The sequence below is a fragment of the Rhinopithecus roxellana genome, chromosome 8 (genome assembly GCF_007565055.1).
Source record: "Rhinopithecus roxellana isolate Shanxi Qingling chromosome 8, ASM756505v1, whole genome shotgun sequence".
Taxonomy (NCBI): domain Eukaryota; kingdom Metazoa; phylum Chordata; class Mammalia; order Primates; family Cercopithecidae; genus Rhinopithecus; species Rhinopithecus roxellana.
In genome coordinates, this window is record NC_044556.1 from 129,244,864 (window position 1) to 129,271,264 (window position 26,401).

The 26,401-nt window shown below is 42.9% G+C and overlaps 1 protein-coding gene across 1 annotated transcript in view; it reads left to right on the top strand.

Annotated features, from left to right (window-relative positions):
• Positions 1 to 7,978: 7,978 nt before the first annotated feature.
• Positions 7,979 to 26,401, top strand: part of SOAT1 (sterol O-acyltransferase 1) — a 63,304-nt gene continuing 44,881 nt past the window's right edge. Inside the window, exons 1-2 of the mRNA XM_010375680.2 lie at positions 7,979 to 8,208; positions 17,306 to 17,431. Coding sequence (XP_010373982.1) covers positions 17,314 to 17,431 — 118 coding nt within the window. The 5' untranslated portion in view covers positions 7,979 to 8,208; positions 17,306 to 17,313. The remainder of the gene's footprint in view (positions 8,209 to 17,305; positions 17,432 to 26,401) is intronic.

Genomic DNA, 26,401 nt, shown 5'->3' on the forward strand with positions numbered 1-26,401 from the left:
GTTTATTTGTTTGTTTGTTTTCTGAGACAGAATCTCTCTTTTGCCCAGGTTTAAGTGCAGTGGCATAATGTTGACTCACTGAAACCTCTGCCTCGCGGGTTCAAGTGATTCTCATGCCTCAAGCCTCCTGAGTAGCTGGGATTACAGGCATGAGCCACCACACCTGGCTAATTTTTGTATTTTTAGTAGAGATGGGATTTTGCCATGTTGGCCAGGCTGGTATCAAACTCCTGGTCTCAAGTGAACCACCCAACCTAGCCTCCCAAAGCGCTGGGGATTATAGATGTGAGCCACCGTGTCTGGCCAAGCTTGTGTTATTTATCTAATAAGGAATACATCTGTCTTCCTCTTGGAAATAAAAACAATACATATTAGGCTAATAAAGAAAATTAGCCCCTTCCTGTTGGAGAAAGAATCATAGGGAATAAATTCTGGTAGTGTCAGAAAAGATGAACTGGGTCACTGGCAAGCACAGCTGTGTGGCAGCTATTCCATTCCTATGTGGGACAGTCAGGTGGGAGAATCCATTCACCAGTGGTGCTTGAGAAACTCTTGATGCTGTTTCCTTATGTGTGTACATCTTTGAACTATCATTACATCTCTGGTAGTGCCTAGAATGTACTTTGCTATTTAGAGCTAGAGAAAATTCATGTAGGCAAGATGGATTTTCTTAACCAGCATAGATTGCTCTCTCCCTTGTATATAAAGACTTCTGCTTGCAGAAAAACAAGTGATGATATAGCTTGAAAGATGACTGGGTCAGCTGGGTGCCATGGCTCACGCCTGTAATCCCAGCACTTTGGGAGGCCGAGGCAGGTTGATCACCTGAGGTCAGGAGTTCGAGACCAGTCTGGCCAACATAGTGAAACCCTGTCTCCACTAAAAATCCAAAAAATTAGCCAGGTGTGGTGGTACATGCCTGTAATCCTAGCTACTGAGGAGGCTGAGGCAGGAGAATCACTTGAACCCGGGAGGCGGAGGTTGCAGTGAGCCAAGATCATGCCATTGCACTCCAGCCTGAGCAAAAAGAGCTAAACTCTTTCTCAAAAAAAAAGGAAGGAAGGAAGGAAGGAAGGGAAAGAAAGAAGGAAGGAAGGAAGGAAGGAAGGAAGGAAGGAAGGAAGGAAGGAAGGAAGGAAGGAAGGAAGGAAGGAAGAGAGAATCACTGAGAAGAGGAATGTGTCAGACCCCTGTTATCTTCAAGGTTGACCCACACTCTAGGACCTCATGCTTTCAGTTACTTTCTTAATTCATTCAATCCCTTTATTGGGTAACCCATAGATATTGCGTTAGATGCTTTGGGATATAAACAAGACAGGATTCCAGCCCTTCAAGAGTTTTCAGAAACATTCCAATGAAGGTCTGTGTCCTGGTTTACACCCTTGCCTCGTCTTACTTAATCACAAAACCTTAACTCCAGATTAATCTGTTTTCCCTATGCTTGAGCGAACGCCAATGGTGAAATTATACATACTTGGGATGGGGTAAAGATTTATTGCCTGTGTGGTATCCCTAAGGGAGTTGTGGTCCTTTGAAGAACTGAGATGTTTTGTTTGTGTTTTAAAAAGGCTGGTTTGATTTTTGTTCAGTTTCCCTTTTTGTCTCCCCTGTAGAACCCAGTGCCTTCTGGCAGTAGGGCTCAGTTCTAGGCCTTAGCCATTGTTCTTTTTCTTCTCCACAGCAACATTTAGCTGCATTTCTGGATAGAGTATTAGATGGCTTTTATCTTTGTATTTTTCTGTATTTGATTTTATTTTCTGCCAACAGTATGCATTGTTGATAGAAAACACATGAAAGCTACTTTATTGTCAAAACAGAACGAAAGTTCATTGCTTCTTGTTCAATTCCTTCAGGTTTTAGTAGAAGGTGAACTAATGCAGTTTAAATATTAACCCAGGTAAACCTTATTCTGGCTCCTTTTCCAGGATGTATTTTCTTATCTCGGTCAGCATTAATTCTAACCACCTGGACTGCTAAGTCATAAATCCTGGATACATCCTTAATACCTCCCTCCACCATCCAAACACTATCTAATTCTGTCCATTGTCACTTTAACTATCTTTCAAATATGTCTCTCCCTTCCTCCCTCCCTCCCTCCTTCCCCCCTTCCTTCCTTCCTTCCTTCCTTCCTTCCTTCCTTCCTTCCTTCCTTCCTTCCTTCCTTCCTTCCTCCTCCTCTCTCTCTCTCTCTCTCTCTCTCTCTCTCTCTCTTTCTTATTTGCTACTGCCTTAGTTTAGGCTTTTATCATCTCTCACTTGCATTACCACATCACCCTTCTAATTGATCTCTCCACCTCCAGTTGCATCTCCTCCAGTACAGTCTCCTAAATCATAACTCCCCTCTACTTAACATCTGTCACTGGCTCCCCACTATCTATAAGAATATGAATCAGTCTGGGCAATATAGTGAGACCCTGTCTCTACAAAAAAAAAAAAAAAAAATTAAGCCGGGCGCTGTGGCTCACGCCTGTAATCTCAGCATTTTGGGAGGCCGAGGCAGGCAGATCACCTGAGGTCAGGAGTTCAAGACTAGCCTGACCAACATGGAGAAACCCTGTCTCTACTAAAAATACAAAATTAGCTGGGTGTGGTGGCACATGCCTGTAATCCCAGCTACTTGGGAGACTGAGGCAGGAGAATTGCTTGAACCCAGGAGGCAGAAGTTGCGGTAAGCTGAGATTGCGCCACTGCACTCCAGCCTGGGCAACAAGAGCAAAACTCTGTCTCAAAAATAAAATAAAATAAAATAAAATAAATTAGTCAGTCATAGAGGTGGGTGCTTGTGGTCTCAACCACTTGAGAGGCTGAGGTGGGAGGATTGCTTGAGTCTGAGAGGCAGAGGTTGCAATGAGTCCAGATTTGCACCCTTGCCTGGATGACAGTGAGGCCCTGTCCACACGCCACCCCATCAAAAAAAAAAAAAAAAAAAAAAAAAAGGGAGCATGGCTCAGAATGTCTCAACATGGTCTACAAACTTTTTAAGTCCTGACACCGGCTTTACCTCTGGCCCCTTTAAGGATACTCATGACTTCCTTCATGTCTTCTGGATGGTTCTGTCTCCTTATTGCCTTTTGGCCTTTGACCTTGATTTTTGTTTCCTTTGTTTGGAATGTTCCTCCTCTCTACCCTGACAAAAAAACTCCTCCTACTGGGGCTCAGTTAGCCTTCTTCCATTCTCCCTTCCCTCTCCTCCAACTGCCGGCTGTGATAATCATTAACCTGCTCCCACTGTATTCAGAAGATCATAACATAAACAATAATAATAGCAGTTAGGCAGGCCTCGTGGCTCACACCTTTAATCACAGCTAGTTAGGAGGCTGCTGCAGGAGGACAGTTTGAGTCCAGAAGTTTGAGGCTGCAGTGAGCTACAATCATGCCATTGCACTCCAGCCTGTGTGATGGAGCAAGAAACCTGTCTCCAAAAATAAGAATAAAAATAAAATAACAATAACTATTAAAATTGGTTGAGCATTTCTATATACCAGTGTCTATATGTGAAGCTTTGCCGGGCATGATGGCTCACGCCTGTGATCCCAGCATTTTGGGAGGCCGAGGTGGGTGGATCACAAGGTCAGGAGATCGAGACCATGGTGAAACCCCGTCTCTACTAAAAATACAAAAAAAAATTAGCCGGGCGTGGTGGCGGGCGCCTGTAGTCCTAGCTACTCAGGAGACTGAGGCAGGAGAATGGCGTAAACCTGGGAGGCGGAGCTTGCAGTGAGCCGAGATCGCGCCACTGCACTCCAGCCTGGGGGACAGAGCGAGACTCCCTCTCAAAAAATAAAAAATAAAAATAAAAATAAATAAAATATATGTGAAGCTTTGAAGGCATTAACCCATTTAATCCACACAATGACCGTGTTGTGTAGACACTTTTTTTTTTTGAGACAGAGTCTCCCTCTGTTACCTAGGCTGGAGTGCAGTGATGTAATCTCTGCTCAATGCAACCTCCACCTCCCAGGTTCAAGCGATTCTCCTGCCTCAGCCTCCCAAGTAGCTGGGATTATAGGTGCCTGCCACCACACCCAGCTAATTTTTTGTATTTTTAGTAGAGATGGGGTTTCGCCATGTTGGCCAGGCTGGTCTCGAACTCATGACCTCAAGTGATCTGCCCACCTCGGCCTCCCAAAGTGCTGGAATTACAGGCGTAAGCCACTGTGGCTGGCCAGTAAACAATTTTTTTTAACATCTTTTTTTTTTTTTCTTTTTGAGAGGGAGTCTTGCTCTGTCGCCCAGGCTGGAGTGCAGTGGTGCCATCTCGGCTCACTGCAACCTCCGCCTCCCAGGTTCAAGAGATTCTCCTGCCTCAGCTTCCCAAGTAGCTAGGATTACAGGCGTCTGCCACCACACCTGGCTATTTTTTTGTACTTTTAGTAGAGACAGGTTGTCACCATGTTGGCCAAGCTGGTCTCAAACTCCTGACCTCAGGTGATCTGCCCACCTTGGCCTCCCAAAGTGTTGGGATTACAGGCATTGGCCACCGTGCCTGGCCTTTAACATCCTTTTATTGTAACACTTATCTCATTGTTTTGAAATGGCTTATACTTATTAGTGTCTCCAATAGATAGTCTTATTCATCTTCATAGCACTAGCAACTATACAAGTTCTGTATACCTGTTTTTTTTTTTTTTTAATATGATGAAGTCAACACTTGCATTTAACCAAATCTTGATTCCCAAGGATTGAGTAATGTGAGATTTTCAGTGCAGTGATGAGAGAGGCTTGGAGTCTGAGCAGAGGCTTTGGAGTCACTCCAATCATATATCATCTTTGCCTTTGCACTAAATGGTATCACCATCCTCTCAATTGCTTAAGGAAACAACCTGGGAGTCATCTTGTTTACTACCTTTCTTCACACCTGCACCTCAGGAAAATATCCTGAAATATTTCAATTTCTATTTCCACACCAACCAGCCTAGTCCAGGTACTACCATCTATCCCATGAACTTGCCCAATAACTTTATATTGTTCTTCAGCTCCTTTTATTCCATTTCTGCTCCCTTCAAGTCATTCTCTATAAAATAGGTTGATTAAAAAAAATAAATAAACCAATGGCTGGGCACAGTGGCTCATGCCTGTAATCCCAGCAGTTCGGGAGGCTGAGGCGGGAGGATCACTTGAGCCCAGGAGTTCAGGACCAGCCTGGGCAATACAACGAAACCCGTCTCTAGAAAAATACAAAAATTAGTCCGGTGTGGTGGCGCCTGCCTGTAGTCCCAGCTACCTGGGAGGCTGAGGTGGGAGGATGACTTAGTGAGCCTGGGGAAGTAGAGGATGCAGTGAGCCCTGATTGCACCACTGCATTCCAGCCTGGGCAACAGAGTGAGACCCCATCTCAAAACAACAAAAACCCAAACCCTTCATTATCTTGCCTTGCACTTAACAGACAAATCCAAACAACGTGATTAGGTTCCTGCTTAATGCTCCAAATTCAACTTCAAACCCCTACTTAACATGCTGAAGCCTCCTGGCCTGTTCCTCAAACAGCCACGCTTCAGCATTAGCCACAGTTCAGCATAGGGGCCTTCACACCCATTATCCTCTGTCTAGAATGTTCTTCCTCCCCATGGTTGGCTTGGCTGGCTCCCTCTTGTCATTTAGGTCTTAGCTCCTAAATTGTCTCCTCAGAAAGTCCTTCCCTGACCATTCTGTTTTGTTTTCTGCTCAATACTTATCACTGCCAGTGATTAGCTCATCTATTTGTTTTATTATTTATGTTCTCCATTAGAAACATAAGCTTTTGTTGTTTGAGACAGAATCCCACTCCGTCGACCAGGCTGCAGTGCAGTGGTCTGATTTTTTGGCTTACTGCATCCTCCGTCCCTCACCCCCCACCCCCCCCCCCCCCACCCCCCACCACAGGCAATCCTCCCACCTCAGCATCCCGAGTAGCTGGGACCATAGGGGCCTGCCAAAATTCCCAGCAAATTTTGTTGTCGTTGTTGTTGTTTTTAAATTCTGTAGAGAGGGAGTTTCACTATGCTGCTCAGGCTGGTCTTGTACTCCCGGCCTCAAAGTGATCCTCCTGCCTCAGCCTCCCAAAGTGCTGGGATTATAGGCTTGAGCCACCCGTTTGTTTCCTTTCATACCTAGTCCTGCAGAATATAAGCCTCTAAGTGCAGGGGTTTCTTCTGTTTATTCACTGTTGTATTTCTAGCACCAAGAATACTATCAATATTTTTTGAATGAATGAATTAAACAGTGAAAAAGCGGGTCATCTTGGTGTATATAAAAGGTAGCCAACAGAATCCCAACAGAAATGAGTCCCTACATTCCTACTACTGTTCTATAACTAGTGGGAGTGGGGAGGGGAAGCAGCTGGGGTCTACCAGACCCTGTCACCAACCAGTTGGCACACATGGCAATCACAGTTGTAGAAGAGGCCAAATGGAGCAGTTCTGCCAATGACAGCCAGAACTAAACTCAACTGGACACTGAGGGCCAGTTCTGCTTTGAGTGAACAGTGCAGCCTGCTGGGTGGCCAAGGGAACGTGTACAAATCCACTTTGTTTAAAGGACCACAGAAGTAGTCAGTTCTGTTAAACCTCATCTATTTCTTTGGGGATTTTTGTCCTGGGGAGGAGTGGGGAAGAAGCATAATTAGTCAGGCCAGGCTAGCTGGTATTAGTTTGCAGGCTGTGAGTGCGACTCTTCAGTCTCTGCTCCTCTCATCATTGCCTTTTCACCTACCTTTACCCTAAATTCACCTATACCTCTGCCTTCACAAAATCCAAGCGATTAACTATTGTATTTAATCTCTGTCCCAAATCTCTCTGCATCATTCTTCTTTTGATTATGAAGTCACGAGGGCCCTTTATTTATTTTATTTAATTTTTTAAAATTTTTTTTATTTTTGAGACGGAGTCTCGCTCTGTCGCCCAGGCTGGAGTGCAGTGGCACGATCTTGGCTCACTGCAACCTCCGCCTCCCGGGTTCAAGCGATTCTCCTGCCTCAGCCTCCCGAGTAGCTGGGACTACAGGCGCCCACCACCATGCCCGGCTAATTTTTTTGTATTTTTAGTAGAGACGGAGTTTCACCGTGTTAGCCAGGATGGTCTCGATCTCCTGACCTCATGATCCGCCCGCCTTGGCCTCCCAAAGTGTTGGGATTACAGGCGTGAGCCACCGTGCCCGGCCCTATTTATTTTGTTTTTAAAACTTTTTTTGAGAAGGAGTTTCGCTCTTATTGCCCAGGCTGGAGTGCAATGGTATAATCTAGGCTCACTGCAACCTCCGATTTCCGGGTTCAAGTAATCCTCTTGCCTCAGCTTCCCGAACAGCTGGGATTACAAGCGCGCGCCACGACGCCCGCTAATTTTTTGCATTTAGAAGAGACGGGGTATCACCATGTTGGTCAGACTGGTCTCGAACTCCTAACCTCAGGTGACCCAGCCACCTCAGCCTCCCAAAGTGTTGGGATTACAGGAGTGAGTCACCGCGCCTGGCCTCAAGGGCCCTTAAATATTACTTAGTTGTCCCATTATTTGGTGTGTTTTATTATTTGGTGCAGGTTTTGTCCCCTTACCTAGTTTGAATGTTGCTGAAGGACGCTGGTTTTCAAAGCCTAAGGAATCTCCTGATAAAGTACGAATCTTGGTGTGTAGATAAGTCAGTGATTCTTGCTTCTGGCTAGTTCTACGTTGTTCCTGGATGGTCAGTTCAAACTGCAATGATCCACAGCTCCAGAAGTGGCTTATTCCAGTCGGCCTAGGAGCCAAACGACCCCGCAGCTCCATGCTACCACGCAGGATGCCGTTTCGGACTTGCAGGGAGTTGTCGCAGTCTGGTTTTGGCTGCACCTTCTACAGCTAGGGTGGAAGTGTCAAGCAAGATGTTGTCGCTGGTGTCATGATGCCCGGGTGAGAAGCTTACCTGGCAGGCTGCCAGGGCCAGGTAAGAGCACTGGCGCCTGGAACCCGCGCGTCCGGGAAGGGGCGGGGAGGTGGGCGGAGCCTGGCAACCTCGGGACCACCAATAGGATGCTCAGCCGGAGCTGGCCCTGCGCGTGACGCAGCGGAGCTCGGAGGCAGGGGGCGTAGGGGCCGGGCTGTTAGGCGCTTTATCTTTCTCTGCCGCCCAGCAGGCGACGTTGCGGGCGCTGGGCGCCAGGAGAGCTTCCCGGAGCCGACCTTCCGGCTGGCAGCTCTGTGACTGCTTCCCGGCTCTGCCCTCTTGGCCGAAGTCCCCGCTGCCGGGCGCGGGCCTCAGGTAACGGTAGTGCTCCCGCGCCGCTCCTTGCTTCTCGCTTGGGTCCACCGGCCTCAGCCCGCAGGGAAGCGGTGGCGGCAGCAGCTCCGACTCGGCCTTGTCCTGGGCTGTGCCGCGGTGAAGGCGAGGCTTGGCGAGTGCAGGGGAGTTGGGGAGGAGAGGGCGGGAAAGTTACCGTCAGGCGCCCGGGTCACGGGAAGCCTTTTAAACCCTGCACGCTGGTTTGGTATTCCCGAAATCTCGTGGCATCTCTCAAGTCGGTAGTAAAGAAAGTTAGGAATTGGAAGACGTTTTATTCTTTAAAAGCGAAACCAAAAATGCACTCAGGAAGTCAGCTTTTTAATGATTTAGAGAAAATGTGTGAAGGGAAGGATGGCATTAGCAAGACATGAAAATCTGAATGGGCACCAGAACCTTTAATCAAGCTTATGTTTTATTTTAAAATATTAGGATGTAGGTAAGTTTCTGTTTTCCCCAAGTGTTAATGGCCATGTAATTTAAATAATATGTGTATTGAACGACTATCTCGAAGTGAGAAACAACTATATAAACTTTATTCTCTGTATTTATATACAGGTTAAGTTCGTTGGTCACTTTTTTTTGTTTGTTTGAGACGGAGTCTCGCTCTGTCGCCAGGCTGGAGTGCAGGGGCGCAATCTCGGCTTACTGCAACCTCCGCTTCCCGGGTTCAAGCGATTCTCCTGCCTCAGCTTCCCGAGTAGCTGGGATTACAGGCGTGCGCCACCACGCCCAGGTAATTTTTGTAGTTTTAGTAGAGACGGGGTTTCACCATGTTGGACCAGGCTGGTCTCGAACTCCTGACCTCAAGTGATCCGCCCGCTTCGGCCTCCCAAAGTGCTGGAATTACAGGCGTGAGCCACCGCGCCCGGCCTGTTGGTCACTTTTTAATGTTTAAGTGACTGCCACCTATTTAAACCACATTTTTTTCCCAGCGTACTTGGTTTCCGCTTCCTTGAAGTAGAATTCAATTTGAAGCTTTGTGTGTGTGTGTGTGTGTGCTTTTTAAAAGTTGGGCGGTGTCGGTGAATGACTTGTTAAGGAAGTCTGTGTGTTGTCTGGGTGTGAGAATGGGTTTTGGAAGGAGCTCTGTGGCATTGAATTGTCGTTTAGAAATGCACGTGTTTTAGTGAATCACGTGCTAAGAACCCATCTGAGGTTTCGCAATCTTTTAGGATAAAGACCTACTGAGTGAGCACACTCTTTCTATCTCTGGTTCATTTGGCCCACTTTCCTTCTGGCTTTCCAGGTTCATGCCACACTGGCTTTATTTTTGTTACTGGAAAGCTACATTTTCTTTCCTATCTCCTGACTTTTGGGAGTTTCCTCCACCTCTAATGCTGTTTTCTCTCCCTCCCTCCAACTCTAATACCTGCCTCATATATCAGCCCACATGTCGCTTCCTCTGGAAATCACCCCATCCCCATTAAGCCCTCCATGAACTCTTTATTCTCCTTAGCAGAAGTTGAACATTAATTGTAATGAATTAGTTGCTTTGTTCCTCTGCTAGTACATTTCATGAAGGCTGGTTTAGCTATCTGTTATTCTCAGGGTCTGGTCCAGCACTTGGCCCAATGAAAGAATGAGTAAGTTGGTAGACAGAGGAAGGAACTTTTGAATGAGAAATACAGTGATCCCCACTTAGCCGCTTTCTGTAGTGTCAGCTACCTAAGGTGGGAAACAAGAGTACAATAAGACATTTCGAGAGAGACCAAGTGAATTTTAATACAATATATTGTTAATCTCTTACTATGCCTAACTTATTGAAACTTTGCCTCCCAGGTTCAAATGATTCTCATGCCCCAGCCTCCCAAGTAGCTGGGATTACAGGCGTGTCCCACTATGCTCGACTAATTTTTTTTTTTTTTTTTTTTTTTTTTGAGATGGAGTTTGGCTCTTGTTGCCCAGGCTGGAGTGCGATGGCGTGATCTCGGCTCACCGCAACCTTCGCTTCCTGGGTTCAGGCGATTCTCCTGCCTCAGCCTCCTGAGTAGCTATGATTACAAGCGCCTGCCATCACACGTGGCTAATTTTTTTTTCTTTTTTCTTTTTTTTTTGGTAAAGACTGGTCATATCTTACTGATCAGGCTGGTCTCGAACTTCCGACCTCAGGTGATCCCCAGCTCAGCCTCCCAAAGTTCTGGGATTACAGGCATGAGCCACCGCCCCCGGCTCCCCTGGCTAATTTTTGTATTTTTAGTAGAGACTGGGAGGGTTTCACTATGTTGGGCAGACTGGTCTCAAACTCTTGACCTCAGGTGATCCATCTGCCTCGGCCTCCCAAAGTGCTGGGAATACAGGCATGAGCCACTGTGCCCGGCCTGTAGATGAAACTTTATAATAGGTATGTGTAGGAAAAAACAACGTGTATTGGGTTCACTCTTATCTACCGTTCTAGGCATCCACTGGGAGTCTTGGACCGTAACCCCCATGGATATGGCAGAACTACTGTATTAACCAGGGAAGAGTCCCTTTTTCCTACGGGAAAAAAAATGGAGAAAGTTTTTAACAAAGACTAGCCAAGTTCATTTTTTTAAGAGGATGGCTTTGTTTTGCTTTTTTTTTTTTTTTTTTTTTTTTTTTGCCACATTGGTTAAGAGATTATACTAACCATACAGATGTAAATGAGAATTTGTTCCTGTTCTTTAGTTCTGCTAATTACTTAATGACCCAGTTTTGTGACATGTAAAAGTTGTAATGCTGTGTTAGGGCAAACCTTTGGGTGCCAGAGGGAAAGTTTTTTTGCTCTGGGTTGTAAATTCTATCCACAGTTGTGTCCCTTTTCCCCCACTGAATCTAAGGGTGATGTGGCAAAGTTCTTCACCTGGAGTGGGCACTCAGTATTTGTGATTCAGATTTATGGGCTCTTTTGAAAGCTTTATTAATGGGAACACTGAGCAGGCTAAAGTTGACATGTCTTTCCAAGTTCATTTGTTTCTCAAAGCAATTCTTTTTGTTTTGCTTTCTTAAGATAAGTTAGATGCTTATCACACTGTATGATAATGTAATTGCATGCACAGATTAGATTCTTAAGAAATTCTTGTTCAATCAGTGTGTTGTATAAATAGCTGTCTACTTAGCTTTATGTTACCTGTGACTTTGAATAAGTTTGTTAGCATTTCTGAATCTCCTGCATCTTTAAAAATGGACATGTTAAATGAGATATGTGCTACACCTCCTGCACTCAGCACTTTGTTACCTGCTTCCTAAACATTAGCGATTCCTTCACTGCTAGACCTCTTAAGAGACTAGTCTTATGATCGCTGTTTTCACTTCCTCAATTTACTTGCAGCATACTCCACTATATTTCTTTGTCCTTCCTCCTAAAACTGTGCATGTAATCAAATCGTAGCTATTCATGTCCCCCAATTGTGAAATATCCCATGTCCTGTCCTCCTCTTCTTTCCTTTCCTTTTCTTTTCTTTTTTTTGAGATGGAGTCTAGCTCTGTCACCCAGGCTGGAGTGCAGTGGCATGATCTCGGCTGACTGCAACCTCTGCCTCCTGGGTTCAAGCAATTCTCTGCCTTGGCCTCCCGAGTGGCTGGGATTACAGGCACCCGCCACCACCCCTGGCTAATTTTTCGGATTTTTAGTAGAGACAGAGTTTCATCATCTTGGCCAGGCTGGTCTAGAACTCCTGACCTCGTTATCCACCCACGTTGGCCTCCCAAAGTGCTAGAATTACAGGCGTGAGCCAGTGCGCTTGTTTAAGAAACAATGGAAGGCCAAAGTAATGAGTAGAGAAAATGAGAGAGCCAAGATCATGCCACTGCACTCCAGCCTGGGCAACATAGGGTGACTCCGTCTCAAAAAAAAAAAAAAAAAAAAAAGCCGGGCGCGATGGCTCACACCTGTAATCCCAGCACTTTGAGAGGCCGAGGCGGGTGGATCACCTGAGGTTGGGAGTTCGAGACCAACCTGACCAACATGGAGAAACCCTGTCTCTACTAAAAATACAAAATTAGCTGGGTGTGATGGCCTATAACCCCAGCTGCTCTGGAGACTGAGGCAGGAGAATCGCTTGAACCCAGGAGACGGAGGTTGCAGTGAGCTGAGATCGTGCCATTGCACTCCAGTCTGGCCAACAAGAGCAAAACTCCATCTCAAAAAAAAAAAAAAAATTGATGGTATTTAAGGAGTTGGTGGTGAGTGGCAGGTAATGCAGGAGTTACTAGATCATGGTAAGGACTTACGATGTTTGAAGGGGTTTGAGTTGTGAAGTGACTTGATCTAACTTATCTTGAGTGCAATGGCACGATCGAGGTTCACTGCAACCTCTGCCTCTGAGTTAAAGCTATTCTTCTGCCTCAGCCTCCCAGACTACAGGTGCCTGCCACCACGCCTGGCTAATTTTTTGTGTTTTTAGTAGAGACGAGCTTTCACCGTGCTAGGCTAGCCAGGATGGACTCCATCTCCTGACCTTGTGATCTGCCCACCTCGGCCTCCCAAAGTGCTGGGATTACAGGTGTGAGCCACCATGCCCAGCCCTGTTTTAGCTTTTGATGTAAGGTTTCCTCTAAGGTAGCTTGATGGTTCCTCATCTTATTACTAAGGACCCTCTTTTTGTATTTCTTTTTTTGGAGACAGGGTCTCACTCTGTTGTCCGGGCTGGAGTGCGGTGGTACGACCTGTGCTCACTGCAACCTTCGCCTCCTGGGTTCAAGCGATTTTCCTGCCTCAGCCTCCTGAGTAGATGGGATTACAGGTGCTTGCCGCCACGGCCGGCTAAATTTTTTTTTTTTTTTTTGTATTTTTAGCCTAGTGTACCTTAAATATGCTCCAAATACTTAATATTAGCCTACAGTTGGGCAAAATCATTGAACACAGACTATTTTACAATAAAGCGTTCACAATTGCATGTAATTTATTGAATACTATACTGACGGTGAAAAGTAGAATAGTTGTATGAGTACTCTAAATATGATTTCCACAGAATGCATGTTGCTTTTGCACCATCATAAAGTTGAAAAACTTTTTAAGTTGAACCATCATAAGTTGGGGACTGTCTTGTGCTTAGAATAATTGGTTACATGTTAACTGATACATTCGCTTTCTCTCTTAATGCCTGCCTGTTGTACTCCAGGTAGTCCACGCTAGATTTGGGGGAGTCTTACAGAAAATACTATGTAATCCCTGTCTTTGAGAACTTAAGCCTAATGTAAGAGACAGAGAGTGTTGCTCTCTGATTATAGGACAATGTAACATGTGACAGGATGCACAGAGTGTAGTGGGACCACAGAGAGGGTAAGATGAGAGGCGGTGGTAAAGGAAACTTCAGAGGGTGTGAGTTGGAGGCAGTCCGGCGATTAGGAGGGCAGGTTGTAGAATCTGATAGTCTTTGTTTTGAATTCTACTTCTGCTGTTGGAGAATTATATGATTCGGGACAAGTTAAATCACTTCCCTAAACTCATGTGTAAAATGAGGATATAATACTTATCTAAGGTTGTAAAGATTAAATATAATGTAAAAAGTTTAGCAGCACAGTGCCTGACAGTGCATAATAGGTGCTCATTAAATCAGAACTGTTGGTATTAATTCTATTACCGCTGCAGCCGTGATTCTTTGAAGGCTCGAGTAGGAGTTAGCTAGATAAAAGGGCAGAGGCGAAATAGCTTTCTATAGACAGGGAAGAGTATATGGGACCCCCTGGTGGCCAAAGAATATTTGGGGAATAACAATAGTATCTGTCTTGATTCTATTGAGATGAAAATAATACATGTAGAACACATAAGCACTAAAAAAATCAGCTGTTAGTATTCTACTTTGAGAAATACTGCATTGTGCTATACTGTTTCATAGGGTTTGGGTAACAAACTTTAATCTGGCATTTATTTTTTAATCATTTTGCTGTCTTTTTTTTTGTTGTTTTTTTGAGACGGAGTCTTGCTCTGTCGCCCAAGCTAGAGTACAGTAGCGTGATCTCAGCTCACTGCAAGCTCTGCCTCCCTGGTTCATGCCATTCTTCTGCCTCAGCCTCCCAAGTAGCTGGGACTACAGGCGCCCGCCACCACGTCCAGCTAATTTTTTTTTTTTTTTTTTGTATTTTTAGTAGAGACGGGGTTTCACCGTGTTAGCCAGGATGGTCTCGATCTCCTGACTTCATTATCTGCCCACCTCAGCCTTCCAAAGTGCTGGGATTACCGGCCTGAGCCGCCACACCTGGCCTCATTTTGCTGTCTTTTATGCTTTAAACTTTTGCTATATGCTCTTTAAAAGAGTATCTACTTTAAATTCCCCATCATCTGGCCAGAAAAAAAATTTCCGTTATTCCTTGTAAAATTCCTCTCTTACTGAAACATCTTGGTTCCTTTTGCATCTTTCTTTTTCTTCTCTGATTTCTTCCACTTTGAGGCCATCCCTCAAAGTTTAGTTTTCAGTTCTCACTTCTCTCATCATTTCTGATGAAGAGATGGATGCTCTTGTGGCTTCCTCTGTCGCTTTTACACAGAATTGGACCCTTGTAAGTTGGGCATCGTCTTGTGATTAGTTAGCCCTGACTTTTCCTTTCATTTCCTCTTAATTAGATCTTATGATATCATTTCTACTTGATACATTCATCTGCTATTCCACAATTGTTTCATTTGTTTGATTTCAGAAATAATTAGAAGAAAGCTGATCTAGATTTGTCAGATTTTTACTCTGCCAAGTTTTGATAGTTGAAAAACAACCAAACTAACCATGTACTATATTTCTTTTTTTTTTTTTTTTTTTTGAGATAGAGTCTCACTCTGTCGCCCAGGCTGGAGTGCAGTGGCGCGATCTCAGCTCACTGCAAGCTCCGCCTCCTGGGTTCACGCCATTCTCCTGTCTCAGCCTCCCGAGCAGCTGGGATTACAGGCGCCCACCACACGCCCGGCTAATTTTTTGTATTTTTAGTAGAGACGGGGTTTCACCGTGTTAGCCAAGATGGTCTTGATCTCCTGACCTCGTGATCCGCCTGTCTCGGCCTCCCAAAGTGCTGGGATTACAGGCGTGAGCCCCTGCACCCAGCCATGTACTATATTTCATCCTTTTATACAGAAAAGGATATTTTAATATAAAAATTAGGAAAGACTGTAGTCTCAGAAATGATATGTAGCTTTAGAATAATGTAATGAGTATTTCACAGTTGTTTTCTTCTTGCTTTAGACTCTTGAAAACTTTATCACTTAGTGAAACACTGCTTTACTTTTTATTTAAAATTGTTTTTTTGGCCAGGTACGGTGGCTCATGCCTGTAATCCCAGCGCTTTGGGAGGCCAAGGCAGGCGGATCATTTGAGGTCAGAAGTTCAAGACCAGCCTGACCAACATGGTGAAACCCTGTCTCTACTAAAATACTAAAATTAGCCACGTGTGGTGGCAGGCGCCTGTAATCACAGCTACTCAGGAGGCTGAGGCAGGAAAATCGCCTGAACCAGGAGGCGGAGGTTGCAGTGAGCCGAGATCGTGCCATTGCACTCCAGCCTGGGCAAAGCGATACTCCTTCTCAACAAATAAATACATAAATAATTGTTTTTCGAGATGTGGTCTTGCTCTGTTGCCCACGCCAGACTCAAAACTCCTGGGTTCAAGTGATCCTCCCTCCTCAGCCTCCCAAGTAGCTGGGACTATAGCTGCTTGCCACCATGCTAGTGAAACACATGGCTTTAGAGTAAACCTTGTACTGTCTTGATATTGATCTTTGTGACTTTGATCATGTTTTTTAGTGCTTACAGTGTCTCACTACTGCCTTCCTGAAAAATTTCTAATTTCTTAGGCCTTTATAGTTTGACTCCTGTCCTCCTTTCTAGTCTTTTCCCTCATCACATTTCTCTGTTACCAACTTTTTTCCCCCAGTAGTTAGTGGTCTTTGTAGTTTGGATCCAACTAATGCCAGTTCAAGTCTGGCTCTGTTGTTAGCTGTGTGGTCTTGGGCAAGTTACTGTAATGAGAAGAAAAGGAGACTCTAGTACCTGGAGCTCTGGTGTGCATTTCTATGAATTCAACTTGTTCAACTGCAGGTGTATTCCTGGTACATGGGTGGAGGACACTGCTAGTAACTACTTTAAATGATTGTTTTCTCATGTGAAAACTGAGGGTAATATTTTTTTTTTTCCAGAATTGTTATGAAGATCAAATGAGAAAACTTAAAGCACCTGGCAGGGTCCTTGCACTTTGTAGATACTTAAAAATTTGTTTTTGTTGTAGTTCAGTTCAGTCATGGTTCCCTGAACAGGGCTTATAAGGTCCTTGTTTTAATCCTTTCTTGCACATGGAATGCACAGTTCTCATTCTTCAAGACTGTGTCTAAAATACCTTCTTTTCTGTGAAACTTTTACGTCTTCTGCTGATTTCTGCTGTTTCTGAACTTCAGGTATTGTTTTTACCATTGACTTTGTTATTAAATCATACTCCACCTTGTGGCATCTTTGTAAGTTACCTGTTACTATTTAATCCTTTTTTTTTTTTTTTTTTTTTTTTTTTTTTACATAATGCTTTCTTCAACTAAATTGTTCTTTAAGAGTGGGGTCTATGTTTAAAAAGGGGCTTTGAAACCAGTCAAATTACTTTATAGGACCTGATTTCTTCAAATTTGTTATCTTGAGTATCTTGTACCCAGAAAATGCTTTGAAGTGATTAATGCAAAAGGAAGAGAATATATCATCAAATTTCACCTATCCTAAATATAGTGGTATTGTGAAATTCACGTAAGCCAGATGCTTAGTTCAAAGCTGATATGGTTTGCCTCTGTGTCCCCACACAAATCTCATCTCTAACTGTAATCGCCACGTGTCAAGGGAGGGACCTGGTGGGAGGTGGTTGGATCATGGGGGCATTTTCCCCCATGCTGTTCTCGTGATAATGAGGGAGTTCTCCTGAGAGCTGATGGTTTTAAATGTGGCACTTCCTTGCTCTGTCTGTCCTGCTGCCACGTAAGACATGCCTTGCCTCCCTTTGGGCTTCTGCCATGATTGTAAGTTTCCTGAGGCCTTTCCAGCCATGCGGAACTGTGAGACAGTTAAACCTCTTTCCTTTATAAATTACCCAGTCTCAGGTAGTGTCTTTATAGCAGTGTGAAAACGGACTAATACAAAGCTTTTTACGCCTTCTTTCCTAGACAACACAATGGTGGGTGAAGAGAAGATGTCTCTAAGAAACCGGCTGTCAAAGTCCAGGGAGAATCCTGAGGAAGATGAAGACCACAGAAAACCTGCAAAGGAGTCCCTAGAGGCACCTAGTAATGGTGAGGCTTAATGTTTTTTTTTTTTTTTTTTTTTTTTTTTAGGGGAATTAGTGAAATAGAGAACAAATACAGTGTTATAGATTAAGTATTGCCATCTCTTTAATTCTTTATTGTAAATAGGTATTGATAGAGTTTTATATGTTTAGTAACAAAGCAATTAGAAAATACGTCCTTTCTTGTTAATGAATCCAGTGGACATCTATTGGTATCTGCTGTGTTTTAGAGACCATTCATTCAGTCACCTAACCTACCAATAATTGCTGAGGTCCCCCGCTGGATGCTGGCGCTATAGCAGTGATCAGTATGGATTTGTTTGCCATTATGGAGCTCCAAGTTAAGTGAATGAGAAAACCTCCAAAATTATACACATAATTAGATTTATCACAGTGTAATATTCTTATAATTAACTACTCATAATAGATATAATGAGTAAAATGTGAGTAATTAGCAGGGTGCCTAATCCAGTTCAATACTGAGCTATAAATCTTGGGAGGGGAGTAGTAGTTAGGGAGTTTTATTAGTTCTTGTGTCCACATTTGCTTAATGCCTGACTACGAAGAGGAATACGATAGTCCTTTGTTGTTAAGGTCAAGGTTTATAACTATGAATGATAGACTTGTAAACACAACTCTAATTGATGTCATCTATTGCATCAGGGTATTTTATTTTTGCAGTGACATTTGTAAAGGTTTGATTGCAACAAGGATTTGAAATTTGAGGATTGTTTAGTTAACAAATAGGTGCAGAACTTTCTGAGACAGGTTGTCTTTGGCATTTCATCTCTTTTCATAAAGAAACAGTTTTGTTTTTTTCTACCTAAATTTAACTAACTTAAATATCAACAGCTGGATCCCACCAGGAATGTAAATATTGCTGCTTGAGTTGGCATAATGAGGTTTATTGATAGGCTTTTAGCTATATATGACATATTTATATTGCATATGGGCTAGTTTTAGTGTGATATAAAATGTGAGATTTATGCAAAGGAGGATGAGTTAATACTGGGGAGAATTCTCCTTCCATGATTTAGGGACTTAGTGATAACCCAGCTTGTTTCCCTTGCCTGCATTTTCACACATTGGAAACTTCATACTTGTTTGTTCCTTCCAGTTCTCGGGACAGAAAAGTTATTTTAATTGAAACTTTCTGTCACTGTATGTGATCATTCTCTTTACGTCCCAAGTTTTTAAAAAGATTCTAAATTCTTCTAATTTCTATTATTTTCAGTGTTCTTTATTGTCCTAGTTCATTAAGTTTTAGTCAATCCAGGTTTTAGTGCAGGTGTTAAAAATTGAATTGGTTAGCTTAAATCGAGAAGTATTAACAGCCTCTTTGGTTTAATGTAAGTAATGCTAATTTGAAAATATTTCTTCACATATTGTAACATTTGTTAACCTTGGGGAGTAAGTGCTTTGGGAGTAATCGCAAAGTTCTGGGATTATGGGTGTGAGCCACCGTGCCCCGGCTGGTCTAGGTGCCCTTTCTTTCTCTCCTTTTTCTTTTCTTCTTTTTTTTCAGACAGTTTTGCTCTTGTTGTCCAGAGTAGAGTACAATGGCGCAATATTGGCTCACTGCAACCTCTGCCTCCTGGGTTCAAGCCATTCTCCTGCTTCAGCCTCCCAAGTAGCTGGGATTACAAGCATGCGCCACCACGCACAGATAATTTTGTATTTTTAGTAGAGATGGGGTTTCACTATGTTGGTCAGGCTGGTCTCGTACTTTTGACCTTAGGTAATTCACCAACCTTAGCCTCCCAAAGTGCTGGAATTACAGGTGTGAGCCACCATGCCCAGCACTTTTTCTCCTTTTTCTTCCCCTCTTCCTCCTTCTTTGTTTCTTCCCTTTTCCCCCATCCCCTTCTCTTCCTTTTTCCTTCCATTCCTCCTAATTTTTTTTTTTTTTTTTTTTGAGACAGTTTCACTTTGTCGCCTAGGCTGGAGTGGTGCAATCTTGGCTTACTGTGACCTTCACCTCCCAGGCCCAATTGATCCTCCTGCCTCAGCCTCCCGAGTAGCTGGGATAAAGTCATGTGCCACCACGCCCAGCTAATTTTTGTATTTTAATAGAGTCCGGGCTTCAATATGTTGACCAGGCTGGTCTCAAACTCTGGCAAGTGATCTGACCTCTCAAAGCGCTGGTATTACAGGCATGAGCCACCATGCCAGGTCTCTATTTCTTTTAATTTTTTAGTAATATATTTGCGTACCAATAAAGTCACCATTTTAAAGTTTACAATTCAGTGGTTGCTGATATATTTACAAGGTTGTAGAACCATCACTGCTGCTTAATTCCAAAACATTTTTATCACCCCAGAAAGAAGTCCCATTCCTCTCTTAGCCTCTAGCAACCACTAATATACTTCCTGTCACTTTGGATTTGCTTGATCTGGGCATTTCTTATAAGGGGATTCGTAGAACATGTGGCCTTTGTGTCTGGCTGCTTGAACTTAGCATAATGTTTTCCATGTTTGTTTGGTTTTTTTATTTGAGGCGGGATCTTGCTCTGCTGTCCAGGCTGGAGTGCAGTGGCTGTTCACAGGCATGATTATAGCACATTGCAGCCTCGATCTCCTGGCCTCAAGTGATCTTCCTTCCTCAGCCTCCTGAGCAGTGTGTTTTAAGATGTATCAGTACTTCATTTTTTTTTTTTGTGGCTGAATAATATTTCATTGTATAGGTATGATACAGTTTGCTTATCTGTCAGTTGTTATTTATTTTGGGAGTTATGAATTTATAATGATTGGCTCTTATGAATAATGCTATGAACATTTGTGTAGAAGCTTATGGAATATATGTTTTCAGTTCTCTTGGGTATATATGTAAGAGTTGAGTTGCTGAGTCATGGTAAATGTATGTTTAACTTTTTGAGGAACTGCTATAGTTTGCCAAACCAGCTACTCCTTGTGTTCCCACCCGCAATATATGAGGGTTCCAATTTCTCCACATCCTCACCAAGACTTGTTATTATCTGTCTTTTGATGATAGCCTTCCAGCCAGCAGATTAATAATCTGGTGTCAATTAAGCACCTTTGATCTAAATGTAAGACAGTGTACCAGGTTTGTTAATAGGGGGCTTGAAGTTGGTGTGCATAAGATACCCAAATAGAAAACAATCTTTTGTTATAAATAGAAGCTAAGTGAGTTATAGTAACCAAGTAGAGACCGATGGGGTGGGGGGAGCCCTTGCTTTAGAATGGAGGAAAGTCTCACTGAAGTAGATTTAGAGTTTGGCCTTTGAGATAAGAAGACTGGGAGAGGGCTTTCAATCCACAGAGGTATGCGTTTGTAAAGACTTTAAGACAGTACAGTGTTGTGTGTGTGGTGTTTGTTTGCTTTTAGAGAGGATGAGGGGTCGGTAGTACAGATGGATTTGTGGTTGGTTTTCATGGATAGGAATATAGAGCAAATTGGAAAGGCCAGAAGTAAGTAAGAAGATAAGGCTCCAACAGCCTCTCGGTACCCAGCCAACTGCCCTGACAGCTGGTGGATAGTGGCCCTTGCTGGGGTCCCTCCAGTGGGCCCAGGAGGACAAAAGTGGCTTTAAATTTGACACATGCACATTGAAGCAAGTCAAAGGACTTTATGTGAAGCATAGAAGCAGATAGTGCCAAATAGCAAGCTGTAATTGGTATACATTTGATGAGTGGGGCAGTATTTCCTTCTTTTACTGCTGTTGAGGTGGTGGAAATTAGCTAAATTCATTGTAAAATGGCACACACTGAAGGTATTTGTTAATGAGGGTTCCAGAAGCATTAGAAGTAGCACCACCCGGCCGGGCGCGGTGGCTCAAGCCTGTAATCCCAGCACTTTGGGAGGCCGAGACGGGCGGATCACGAGGTCAGGAGATCGAGACCATCCTGGCGAACACGGTGAAACCCCGTCTCTACTAAAAATACAAAAACTAGCCGGGCGAGGTGGCGGGCGCCTGTAGTCCCAGCTACTCGGGAGGCTGAGGCAGGAGAATGGCGTAAACCCGGAAGGCGGAGCTTGCAGTGAGCTGAGATCCGGCCACTGCACTCCAGTCCGGGCGACAGAGCGAGACTCCACCTCAAAAAAAAAAAAAAAAAAAAAAGAAGTAGCACCACCATATGCTGACTTAGACCAAGTATTTCAAGGAGTCACAAATGCTAGTGTGACAAGGCAGAGAGGATTGTTGTAGTAGGAAATAATAAAGACATTTCCTTTTCAAAACCAGCACATCTCAACCTTTTTCAGTCAACTCCCTTTAAACCTCTGGCACTAAAAACAGTGCCTTGCATACTTAATGTTAAATGAAAGACGTCTAGGTTTTCTGGATTTAGAAAGACCACCTTTAATACCTCAAAATGAAGACATCTGTGCTGTTGGCAGTTGTGAGTGAAAACACCGTTTGCCAAAACAGACGGCTGGTCAGAAATGATTGTATACCTGAAAAGAAATGGTCAGTGTTCGATTACTGTAGCATTCTGGATGCTTGATAGGGGCTCTGGTTTTGTTGTAAAGGTGATGTCAGTTCTCAGAAATACCATGTCGACATGTTCTATGTGGTGGCTTGCACCTGTAGTCTGAGCTGCTTGGGAGGACCATTTGAGCCTAGGAGTTGGAGTCCAGCCTAGGCAACATAGTGAGACCCCATCTCTTAAAAAAAAATGATCTTAACTACTGGAAGATTTGCAGACTTAAAAAAAAAAAAAGGACTCGAAGTCTTACTGTATATGTTGTCATTGCCTGATGACCTACCTATGTTAATGATTTTGGACAAATCTTACAGCTTGCCAGTGCTTAGGTTGCCTTTTGTGCAAAGTCAAGGATAGCCAATATGAAAGCACTTTCTGCGTGTATGGCACTGTGTTCATTAAGGTATTATCTTATTGGCAGTGCTGCCGACTCTTCTGTCCCAGTTCCTAAGGTAGCTTTTATAATCTCCTGTTGTATATCAACTGAGAATTATAATCTACATGAAATCCTCTAATATTCCTACCAGTAATTATCTCTTGATTTAAAACAAGATAATATGATGTTGTAACAGTTCAGTGGTAATAAGGCAAATTATCTTCTTGCATATATAGTTAGCCTACACAGTTGATACAGACGTGGTGATAAAAGAAAAATAAGCCAAAGTTACTCTAGTTGAGTAATATAGTTCCCAGATAGCTGGGCATGGTGGCTCGTGCCTGTAATCCCAGCACTTTGGGAGGCCGAGGTGGGTGGATCACTTGAGGTCAGGAGTTCGAGACTAGCCTGACCAACATGATAAAACCCTGTCTCTACTAAAAATTCAAAAATCAGCTGGGCGTGGTGGTGGGTGCCTGTAATCCAAGCTACTCAGGAGGCTGAGGCAGTAGAATCGCTTGAACCTGGGAGACGGAGGTTGCAGTGAGCCGAGACCGCGCCACTGCACTCCAGCCTGAGCGACAGAGTAAGACTCTGTCTTAAAAAAAAAAAAAAAAAAAGTTTGGTTTTATTAAACAAATTGCTAAAATGTGAATATAAATTTTTTTATATTTTAAAGTAATACTCATTGAAAAAATTCAAACACCATAGAAAGTTATTAAGTACTTCCTCCCTCAAGTAACATTTTTTTTTTTTTTACATGTGGGATCATATTTAAGATCTCATCTGCAATTTGTTTCTTCTATACTTTGTAAGTCTCAGATATCTTTTCATTTAGTATATGTGATTCTTTTAAGTACCTGTGTAGTATTTCTGCTGTGCAGATGCTTGGCGGTTTATTTAGCTTGTCCCTTATTGATGGAAACTTAGGTTCAGAGTTGCAGTATTACAGACAGTGCTACAGAGAGCATTATTGAAACAGCATCATTGCTTACTTGTACTGGTGTACCTGTAGGATACATTCTTTTTTTTTTGAGACGGAGTCTCGTTCTGTCGCCCAAGCTGGAGTGCAGTGGCGCGATCTCGGCTCACTGCAACCTCCGCCTCCCTGGTTCAAGCGATTCTCCTGTCTCAGCTTCCTGAGTAGCTAGGATTACAGGGGCACGCCACCATGCCTGGCTAATTTTTGTATTTTTAGTAGAGACAGGGTTTCACCATGTTGGTCAGGCTGGTCTCAAACTCCTGACCTACTGCGCCGCCTGCCTCAGTCTCCCAAAGTGCTAGGATTACAGGCGTGATTCACTGTACCCGGCCAGGATACACTCTTAAAAGTGAAATTGCTAGATCAAAGGGCTTTTGCATTTAAAATTTAGATATTATCAAATTTCCTTTAAAAAATGTTATGCCACTTTGTATTCCTATCTATACTGTTTCACCACACTCTTTACAATAATCTTACCAGTCTTTTAAAATTCCTGATTTGATGGGTGAAAGACAGTATACGTATAGCATAAATTTGTTCTCATGAATTTTAAGTGAGGTGTGGAAATTTTTTCATATTTATTGACCATGTTTTTTTTTCTTTAAAAGTCCTGTATCCTTTGCTTGCTTTTATTCCTTATCTGGTGGTTATTATTTTTAAGAGCTTTTTCTATATTAAAGAAATTAATCCTTTGATTGTGTACTTTGAATATTTTCTAACTAGTGATTTGTCTTTTGACTTTGCTTATGTATGTATGCTTTGCCATGTTTTGTTTTTATATATCAGATATTCTTTTAATTGGTATAGTGTTTTTTTTGTTTTGTTTTGTTTTTGTTTTTTGAGATGGAGTCTCGCTCTGTTGCCCAGGCTGGAGTGGAGTGCAATGGCATGATCTTGGCTCACTGCAGCCTCTGCCTCCCCGGGTTCAAGCAGTTCTCCTGCCTTAGCCCCCTGAGTAACTGGGATTACAGGCATGTGCCACCATGCCCCACTAATTTTTGTATTTTTGGTAGAGACAGGGTTTCACCACATAGCCAGGCTGGTCTCGAACTGCTGACCTCAAGTGATCCACCCACCTCAGCATCCCAAAGTGCTGGGATTACAGGCATGAGCCACCACGCCTGGCTGCTTATAGGTTTTTTTGATCATGCTTAGAAATCATTCAAGATTATGAAAAAAAGAAAACATGACTTTTGTTTACTTTTGTGGTGTTTTATATTGACATATTTGATCCACGTGAAATTTATTTTTGAGTGATGCATTCATCATTGGGGAATCTAAATTTTTAGTTTTCCAAAATGGCTAGCTAGTTGTTTGAACATTAAGTCTCTGTTTCTGTATGAACATATACTAATCCACATTTCTAGCTCAGATTCCATTTTTCTGAAGTAGTGCAGACATGTGAGTAGTTGAGAACTTTGTAAAGTTTTCGTGGTCAGTGGAGCAATAGATGATTACAGTTGGATTTTACTATCTTCCCTTTTATTATTAAGATCGAAAAGTGATTGACTCAAGAAATACTCCCAAGCCTAACCATACTGTGGACATAAAGGTGATTTTTCAAATGACTTTTGTATTGCTTTGTGGAGAAGAAAGTGAAGCTGGAATGTAGGTGTTCTAAGACATGGTCAGTAAGAGTTTTTTAGAAAGCAATCAGGATTTTAAAATGAGTTTGAATTTCTAGGCAATAAACTAGTCAGTGCCTACACGTTAGCTAGTTCTGTTCTTGCCACAAGTAGATGAAGATAACATTTGTTAAAAGAACTGAAACTTGAAAATTGGTTATTAGTCACTGATTAGTATTCCTTAGTCATCTTTAGGAGTATAATCACATAGGTTGGCTGGCTTTTTTTTTTTTTTTTTTTTTTAATGCTAGGGGTCAGAAGACATGGATTTCTTCAGGCTCAGTTACTTATTGGCCATGTGACAGTGTGCAAGATGTTTAATTTCTTTGAATCTCAGTTTCTTTATCTTAAAAGTAGAAATGAGACCAGATTGGTGGCTCACGCTTGTAATCCAGGCACTTTGGGAGGCTGAGGTGGAAGGATTGCTTGAGGCCAGGAGTTTAAGACCAGTCTGGGCAACATAGCAAGACCCCATCTTTACAAAAATAAAATAAAGTAGGTGGGCATGGTAACATGAGCCTGTAGCCCAAGCTACTCAGGAGGCTGAGGTGGGAGGATTGCTTGAGCCCAGGAGTTAGAGGTCACAGTGAGCTGGGATTGCACCACTGCACTCCAGCCTGGGTGACAGAGCAAGACTATATGTTAAAATGTGTAGCAGATTTAACAAGGATGGGGATTTAGAAATTTGGAGGCCGTAATGTCTTCAGGGAAAGAAGAGTTGCAGAAATGGGTGGAAAATATTGGCTAGCAAGAAAGCAAAGATAAGAAGTATAAACTTCTTTCTCAGAACATTTTATATTAGAAGGAAAAGTACAGCATGTCATGAGGGTTAAGTGATCTTCAAAAGGACTGTTTTTTTTTTAAAAAAAAAAAAAATCATTTCTCAAATTTCAGTTATGTTGCCATTATATTACTATTACTATGTAACTTTTAAAAATTCACTTAAAAATTTATTTTCAACCTAAGTAATAAATTGTTAAATCATAGGTTTGATGTTCAGTTACTTATTTTTTTAAAGCAAATTTATTTATTTATTTATTTATTTATTTATTTATTTATTTATTTATTTTTAAGACGGAGTCTCGCTCTGTCGCCCAGGCTGGAGTGCAGTGGCTGGATCTCCGCTCACTGCAAGCTCTGCCTCCCGGGTTTATGCCATTCTCCTGCCTCAGCCTCCTGAGTAGCTGGGACTACAGGCGCCCACCACCTCACCCGGCCAGTTTTTTGTATTTTTTAGTAGAGACGGGGTTTCGCCGGGTTAGCCAGGATGGTCTCGATCCTCCTGACCTTGTGATCCGCCCGTCTCGGCCTCCCAAAGTGCTGGGATTACAGGCTTGAGCCACCGCGCCCGGCCTTAAAACAAATTTAGTATGTAATACTTGATAAGTAAGTGTTAGGAAACCACAGATTTTATTTTCGATATAATTGATGACATCCATGTCATAATTTCTGAAACATTTTTAAAGAACAAATTGTCTCAGAAATGTAAATGTGGACAATATTACTGACTCAGTGGGTTGAACTTTCTGAATAGGGAAAGATCAAGATAATA